Source organism: Etheostoma spectabile, unplaced genomic scaffold (genome assembly GCF_008692095.1).
Source record: "Etheostoma spectabile isolate EspeVRDwgs_2016 unplaced genomic scaffold, UIUC_Espe_1.0 scaffold325, whole genome shotgun sequence".
Lineage (NCBI taxonomy): Eukaryota > Metazoa > Chordata > Actinopteri > Perciformes > Percidae > Etheostoma > Etheostoma spectabile.
In genome coordinates this window covers 253,319-261,901 of record NW_022605585.1, presented here as the reverse complement: position 1 = coordinate 261,901, position 8,583 = coordinate 253,319, and the positions used below count along the sequence as shown (strand labels likewise).

The 8,583-nt window shown below is 44.2% G+C and overlaps 1 protein-coding gene across 1 annotated transcript in view; it reads right to left on the bottom strand.

Annotated features, from left to right (window-relative positions):
* Nucleotides 1-8,583, bottom strand: part of LOC116686166 (adipocyte enhancer-binding protein 1-like) — a 25,835-nt gene that overhangs the window by 10,270 nt on the left and 6,982 nt on the right. The window contains exons 4-9 of the mRNA XM_032511134.1: nucleotides 7,546-7,605; nucleotides 5,176-5,244; nucleotides 3,331-3,390; nucleotides 3,163-3,231; nucleotides 1,033-1,110; nucleotides 260-369 (exon numbers count right to left, since the gene is read on the bottom strand). Of these exons, the coding sequence (XP_032367025.1) occupies nucleotides 260-369; nucleotides 1,033-1,110; nucleotides 3,163-3,231; nucleotides 3,331-3,390; nucleotides 5,176-5,244; nucleotides 7,546-7,605 (446 nt within the window). The remainder of the gene's footprint in view (nucleotides 1-259; nucleotides 370-1,032; nucleotides 1,111-3,162; nucleotides 3,232-3,330; nucleotides 3,391-5,175; nucleotides 5,245-7,545; nucleotides 7,606-8,583) is intronic.

Here is an 8,583-nt window from a genome sequence, read left to right as displayed (position 1 = left end):
TCTCTCTCTCTCTCTTTCTCTCTGGGAAGTATGCTAAAGTGAGACAGGCCCTCCGCCCTCCAAAGGGAGAGAGTCCTGAAAGTAACCTGGTCTTATCACACTCCCCGAATCTGTAGACACACAAACATATTTACACATGGACAGGTTTGGTTGGAAGAGACCTCGTCCCCTGACCTCTGACCTCTGAAGGACCCGATGTTGTCTAAGCTTTCCTCTATGTCGCATCATACCACAACATGCCCCCCAATTGTGCCTGTACCTGCATGTTGAGCCGCCCCCTCTGAGCCGTGAAGCCGTGGTGAGACTGAGAGGAGGCCAGCAGCTGGTCGTCCTCCACCCGGTGAGACTCCAAGCCCAGAGGAGGACACTCTGAGAGGGACACAAAGGCTGTCAGAAGCGTCTTCCTTTTCACCTAATGAGACGCTAGTCTGGGTAAACCCCGCCCCCTCTGCCTGCAGCTCGGTCTGGAAACCTGCACGTCTAATTCTCCTGCTTCAGCTCACAATTTTGCGGCAACCAATCACAAACTGGCTTATCTACCTGCCGCGCTATTGGTATAAGCTTCTTGTTTACTTGAACCCATGGCGCCATTTTAATGCTACTAAGCCATCACCTGCAGTTAGCATCCCATTGACTCCCATTCATTTTGGCGCCACTTTGACCGCAAATGACTTTACTGATCTGAAGCGTTTCGTGACTTTGTCTTAACCAACATGTTGTCCTTGGGTCAAATTGACCCGTTTTCAGTTCATATTTATCTTTTTTGTCCCAAAAAATGGGCTGTCAAAATAAGCGCTGAAAATATCAACATTAAAAATCTCAAAAAACTTTGGGAAAAACACCAAAAACGTCAAAAAAAAAGCACCCACAACACTGAAAAAGTGACAAAAATGTTGGAAAAAGATAACAATGTTGAAAAAAAAGTGACCGTGGCTGACGGGAAGACAACACAAGGGTTAAGTTCAGTGTTCTTAGATATTTTGGCTATGATTAAGATAAATAAACTTGGTAAGATTTAGCTTTTTCTCTTACTTTTTGGCTCCAGCGGCACAGAGATCTGCTTCAGTCTCTCCTCTTCCTCCTCCTCCCACTTCTTCCTCTGCTGCTCGGCTTCACAGCGTGATGAGAAAACAATGTGAGTCAAGAGATGCTTCAACATGGACCTCGCTCTCCAGCCAACAACCACCACCACGCACAATATCAACATGTGTGCGTCAGTGCACTTTTGTCTCCACCCGTACATCTGTTTCCCGTCTGCAACAAGGGTCGGTTTAGTCGATTTGAGTTCATATTTTCAATATTTTCAATGCATAAAAGCGGTAACTTCTTCTTCCGATGTTACAGGAAATACCTAAATGCTGTGTCAGACCTTTGACAGGCGGTTATCAGCCCCTCCCTGCGTCTTGAGATCATCGTAACACCCCCCAGCTGGTCTCTGGGATTTATTTAACATCCCACCTCCATCTTCTCTAGTCATTTTTCCTTTCTCTTATCAATCATTAAAGGATAACTTTGGGTTTTTTTCAACCTGGACCCTGTTTTCCTATGTTTTTGGGTCTAAGTGACTGATGGGAACGACGATCTTTGACATTGGTCCAGTATTAAAGGAGATCGCTGCAGACGGCAGCAGAGAAACAAGCTACAATGGAAGTTAATGGGGCAACTGTCCAGCTTGTATTTACCTTCATAGAAATGCTCGTTTTGCCGCTGATAGACTCAGATTATTATTCTAAGTGTCTGACAACATTATGGAAAGGATTTCTAAGGAGGTTGAAATTTCTGTTAAAGAGTAAAAACATCCGTGAAATCGGGTTCGCTAAAGACACCAAACTCCATGTAAATAAACAGTAGTTTTAGCGTTGTTAATACACTTCATTCGTGGCCGGGTTGGCTCAGTTGTCAGAGCAGGTGCACATGTTCAGTTGTTCATTATCAAAATCTATGTTGTCCATTCACAAAGTGAATTTTCATGAATATTTACCCCCACCATCAATTCCAAGTATTCCTTATTGGCTTGAAATTTTTACATTTCCATTCGTATGAACTGGGGTAGACGCTCCATGTTCATGCTCCATCTTGAACTACGGTGGCCGGTGAGGGACATACAGGACGTACTGCTCCACCTTTCACGTTATCGCTGTCACATGATGAACTCGCAGCTGCTAATGCTAACGCTAACAAATATCGTCGCTTCCCGGCCCCGTCAAGTTTAAAGAAGGAAACATGGAGGACCACATGGATTCAAAATCCAAATTTCAGGAAGGGGAAAACAAAACGTAAAAGGAGATTGAAAAGAGCGAGAGACGATGCTTTTTGAAGCGTGAAGGCCACCGTAGCTGTAATACGTCCTTTGAACTGCATGGAGCGAGAGAGTTGATTGGAAAGTGGATCTCACTGGATTAGAAATTCCTACACATTGGACCTTTAAAGCTTTTTGGGTGTTATTTATCATCTACTTACTACGTGTTTTCTTTTTTTTTCATCAACCTTTTAGACCGAGATATGGTAAAAACATTGGTCCAATGGTGACTTGAAAGGCCGCCATTGCAAATATGAACATGTTGAAAAGGAAATAAATGATCGCAACGCTAGATGGGAGAAATTCCCACACAGTGGACCTTTAACAAACAAAACAAGCTGCAGTTTAACATTGATGGGCAATGGTGCACAGTCAGTTTACGTCCACTAAAAGTACTCAGATCATTATTCTAAGTGTCTGATAAAAATCTAGTTTTTTAGTATATTTTTAATCTCGGTCTCTCTATCCTGCTATCCTGTCCATTAAAAGGTGGAAAAGCCCCAAAAAATAATCTTGGTTTGGTTAATTCACCCATTTAATCGTGGAAATATGCTGGCTCTATACACGCTAAAAGTACTGATTATAATCATTTATTATTATAAATGGAGTCTGGTGACGCGTGTCTCAGCTCCAAGCCTATTGGTTCCTGCTGATGACATGCATCTTGTAAAACTGTGTATTTTTTAAATCTCAGTCAAGTGACTTATAGGAACGACAATCTTTGAAATTGCTCCAGTGATCCAGCGAGAAGACGTTTTTGTTGTTGTCATCACACAAACAAGAGGAAATACCTCGTCGTGGGGGACTATTTTCAGCGGCGGATTTATCCGCAGGATTTCCAGAACAATTTAAATGTTAAAAACCTTTTTCCGCCTTTTCTGCCTTTTCCTTGCGAGCTCTCTCCTCCTCCTCTTCTTGTTTCTTAGCGGCCACTGGGAAGACAGAAGCAGAGACTAAGTCGTCGAGGAAGAAGTGGAGCCTGTTTAGTTATTTGGTGCAAAGAGTATATCAAGGACGGATGATGGACGTACGGTCGGCGTAATCGTACTCTTCGTACCAGGGGCCGACATACGGGACGGTGGTGGCTTCCTCTGAAACAGACGCAGATACATGATGAGAGATCAGGCTTTTCGCTAACACTGTGAATAACGGCTGTGAAATCTCCAGTTATTTACTTTTAGACTACTGTTTAGGATTTTTACAGTAGGATGCTGTAAAGTTACATTACAAACTTGTCGACATGACAACATCACAGTAGTCTTAAGTATTACAGTTGAAATCACAGTAGTCTGAGCGAAATTACTGTTAAAACATCACACTATATAGCCACTATAGTACTGTAAATAGTACAATAAATTACTGTATTTTTTACTTTTTTAGCTTATGTTGTTTTTAATTGTTTTTTTATTTGACAATGAATACATGAAATACTGTTAATGGAAGTACGGTACCTCTACTGGGAAAAGAATTCACAGTAACTTGCTGGATAATTGTTGCCAGTAAGTTACAGTAAATCTTACGTTACATTTGTGTTGACATGCCACTGTCGTGACACAGTCATGACTCATGAACTCTAACGTGTCATAACAAAACCGAATGACTTAAGGAAGCATTAAGTCCTAAACGTTTATGACTTGTTTGCAATGTTTATGACACGTTCATGACAGTGTCATGTCACTGTTTTGTAGATACCTTCAAGTAAAGTGCAATTGGCTGAGATAGGTAAGGACTACTAGCCAGTCAGGAGCAGAGTATGAGGGCCCTGACAGTACCTAGGTAGGACTACTAGCCAGTCAGGAGCAGAGTATGAGGGCCCGACAGTACCTAGGTAAGGACTACTAGCCAGTCAGGAGCAGAGTATGAGGGCCCTGACGAGCTAGGTAAGGACTACTAGCCAGTCAGAGCAGAGTATGAGGGCCCTGACAGTACCTAGGTAAGGACTACTAGCCAGTCAGAAGCAGAGTATGAGGGGCCCTGACAGTACCTAGGTAAGGATATAGCAGTCAGAAGCAGAGTATGAGCCCTGACAGTACCAGGTAAGGACTAATAGCCAGTCAGAAGCAGAGTATGAGGGCCCTGACAGTACCTAGGTAAGGACTATAGACGTCAGAAGCAGAGTATGAGGGCCTGACAGTACCTAGGTAAGGACTACTAGCCAGTCAAGAGCAGAGTATGAGGCCCTGACAGTACCTAGGTAAGGACTACTAGCCAGTCAGAGCAGAGTATGAGGGCCGACAGTACCTAGGTAGGACTACTAGCCAGTCAGAAGCAGAGTATGAGGGCCCTGACAGTACCTAGGTAAGGACTATACTAGCCAGTCAGAGCAAAGTATGAGGCCCTGACAGTACCTAGGTAAGGACTACTAGCCATCAGAAGCAGAGTATGAGGGCCCGACAGTACCTAGGTAAGGCTACTACTAGTCAGAAGCAGATATGAGGCCCTGACAGTACCTAGGTAAGGACTACTAGCAGTCAGAAGAGAGTATGAGGGCCCTGACAGTACTAGGTAAGGATACTAGCAGTCAGAGCAGAGTAGAGGCCCTGACAGTACCTAGGTAAGGACTACTAGTAGTCAGAAGCAGAGTATGAGGGCCCTGACAGTACTCGGTAAGGACTACAGTAGTCAGGAGCAGAGTATGAGGCCCTGACAGTACCTAGGTAGGACTACTAGCTAGTCAGAAGCAGAGTATGAGGGGGCCCGGGACAGTACCTAGGTAAGGACTACTAGCCAGTCAGAAGCAGAGTATGAGGGCTTGTCAATTTTCCTTTGGTTCAGACTGAAAACTCTTTGGGGGAGCCCCAAAAATTCCTCCATGCAGTAAAAAAAAAACAACATATATAGAAAAACCTGGACCCAGATTGTGTGACAGAGGGTACCTGGTATGTACATGATGACCTCAGTAGTCGTGGTCTTTCTGTTATCTTGGCGTCCACCAGGCATGTCATCTGTGAAGAACCCAGCACACACTGAAATATTATAACATTTTATGGCAAAATATCCGTCTTCAAACACACAGACGGATCTACACATTAACTGCCCCCCCCCCCCTCTGTCCTCAGCCGTCTTTTCAGACAAAAATGTCTTCTGCACTGAGACCACTGTGGAGTCTCACACGGTCAAATCCCTTTATGTCCAATTTCATAAATAAACGGGGCACCTTTAAATAATATTCCTTTAACACTGGGATGTGTTTTTTTTTTACAATGCAATGCCGGGGGAATTTGTTTCCATAAATGTTGTGTTATGTATATATATTTTTTATTTGATTCATATATTTAATTATTCATCTTGCAATCCCTCCAGGGGATAGGACAGGGCAGGCGTGGATGTGACCTGTTTTATCTAAAGTTTTAATCTGACGCTGTCCGTCCTGTCCAGTGGTTCTTTTAACCTGCTTTTAATATCTGGCTTTCTTTTGAGCAGCTTTTACATAACCAGACTTAGTTTTTAAGTGTTTTACTCACACGTTTTACTCCCGTTGGGCACCTCCTGCCCCTCGCAGTGCCCATCCCGGGCGTTAACCCCTAACCTTCATAACCCAAACCTAACCCGGCTTCTTGATGTCAACTGCACGCTAACTAATGTCAATGTCAATTTTATCTCTATATTTAAAAACAACAACAGTTGACCAAAGTGCTGAACAGGGGCATCGCACCGCCGTCCTCTGTCTAACATTACAGTTATACAGTACTTGGTAAACCACTCCATGACCTCCCACACCAACCACGTACCACAAAGCTGACCACTCACAAGGAGACCACACGAACGAGACCAACCAACCAACACTTTACAAACACCATCCAGCAATACGCAGCGTATTGGACACCACAGATTACGCGTATTTAGTTGACACGGACGTTAACCGAGAGGTTCGCGTTATTTTTTTTTTTTTTACAACAGCTGCCAGCAAACCAAGGGTCTTAAGATACACACACAGAGAATTTCGTCACATGTCACAGACGCGGCTCCTACACCCTCACGCGGCACCAGACCAGCAGCTTAATCCAATGAATCAGAATCGGAGGACGAGCCGCGGAACAGCGAGCGTACCCCACACAGAGCACAGCAAGTTGCACCCACACACAAACATCACACACACACACAAAACACAAAGTTGGGGTGTATAATGTGGTGTGAGGGGGATTGTAATGAAACCAGATCTGACTTATTTGATTAAATAGTATAGTCCACGATTAGGAAAAAAAAAATGTCAAGGGAGCAAAAGGCTAATTTGAACAGGATACAAAGCCGAGAGAAAGGACGAGAGAAGATGACCCCGGCCCCCCGCGAAACCCACCCACACTGTGACTATCAGAAATGATGGCCATTTTGAACTTTCCCCAACACCCCGTGAAGCACATCGGTGCTGACTTGACCTGGCTCCTTACCGGTTTGCGCGCTACCGTGATGCTGTGCGCCCTCCATGCTTGTTGTTAAGCGGCGTGCTGTCAGTGGGGTTGCTATGCGCTTATCATTAATCTACCGGTGTCTGCCGTTTTCATACTTAGAGCCTTTACTCTCAGGACAGACGCGTAAGATCGCTGAAAAGACCTGTTATTCACCAGGCCGCCCGAACCCCTCTACGCCCGCAAGCATCTCACGCCAGATCGCATTCTGCATGGTCTAACGCCATCTTTTTGAAAAACAAAAAGAAGATGGGTTGGTGTTAGGCTGGGCAAAATCAAATTGATTTGCCACTAAGCGCCCAGCCATACCACCAGTACCACATGTCAGAAAGAAGGATGGCGGGGTTGTCCGGAGAACGCAGCGTCCCACGTTAAAGCAAGCATCCTTATTTTCATACAAGGACGTGTTTGGTTTGTAACAAACCATCCCAGTAGCCGTGGCATGTCTTATCAGTATTTAACACGTAGTATTCAAGGGTGCCCTCCTCCTTTCAACCTTGTTTTTAGCTTGACAGCGGGAGTCCCAGAGCAGATGATTGGCCGACCCCTAAGAGTTCTGACTGGTGAATGACGGCATAAGAGATCAGCCAGGTAAGGGGGCGCCAGACCCTTTAAAGCCTTAAAAACAAGCAATAAAATCTTAAAATCTCTCCTGTAACGGACGGGCAGCCAGTGGAGGGAGGCCAGGACCGGAGTTATGTGTTCACGTTTTTTTGTCTTTGTTAAAAGGTTAAACGTTTTGGACTAGCTGGAGATGATTTAAAGGTTTCTGATGTAGACCCGTGTATAAAGACTGGCACTGTTAACGCCGGATCAGTGTCCCGGGAATGAAAGTCTCACCGAGGCCTGGCTCGACGGGCTCCTCCCATCCGGGCGCCGTTGGGGTCACAGGTGGAATCACTGGGAAGATAAAGTTACAGAGTTCACAAGTCTGGAGTCTCACCAGACAAGAATAATTAACATTATCTCTTTAGGAATATACTTCTGATTCCCTTAAAAACCCTGAGTATGGGCACCCAGATAGCTCAGTTGGTAGAGCGGGTGCCCATATGTAGAGGTTTACTCCTCGACGCAGCGGGCCGGGGTTCGAGTCCGGCTTGCGGCCCTTTGCTGCTGTCACTCCCCCTTTTCCTCTCCCCGTTTCATATCTTATCTTCCCTGTCAATTAAAAGGCCTAAAATTCCCAAAAAATGAACTAAACAAACATAATACCTATTAATAGAATAATATATACTTAATATCGTTTATCTTGTAGAAAACGTTTTCAAAAACAAGTTACAGTGCTTCAACAAGTGTACAACAATAATACCCAAGAACAATAAATACCCAAGCAGACCAATACTGTCGTAAGAGACAATATACCCAAGAGACAAATAATACCCAAGAACAATACATATCCATCAGACAATAAACCCAGAGACATAATCACAGAGACAATATCGCCAAGAGACAATAATACCCAAGATAATATCAGCCCCAAGAGCAAATACATACCAAGAGACAATAATGCCCAAGAGACATAATACCAAGACATGAATGCTACGGACATATCCAGAGACATAATACCCAAGAAGATCATAATACCCAAGAGACAATATTCCAAGAACAATAATTCGCCCAAGAGACAATAATACCCAAGACATTACCAAGAGCCAATCACATGCCAATAAGACAACATGCCGCTAGAGAGCAATAATATGCCACAACAGAGAACAGTAACATCCGATAGAGAGCCATACGCCCAGAGACAATACAACCCAAGAGCAATAATACCCAAAGACATGATACTCAAGAGACATAACGCCCTAAGATAAAGACAATGCAAGAGCCAAACGCCCAAAGAACAAGTGCTAAGACATAACAGCCCAATAGACAATA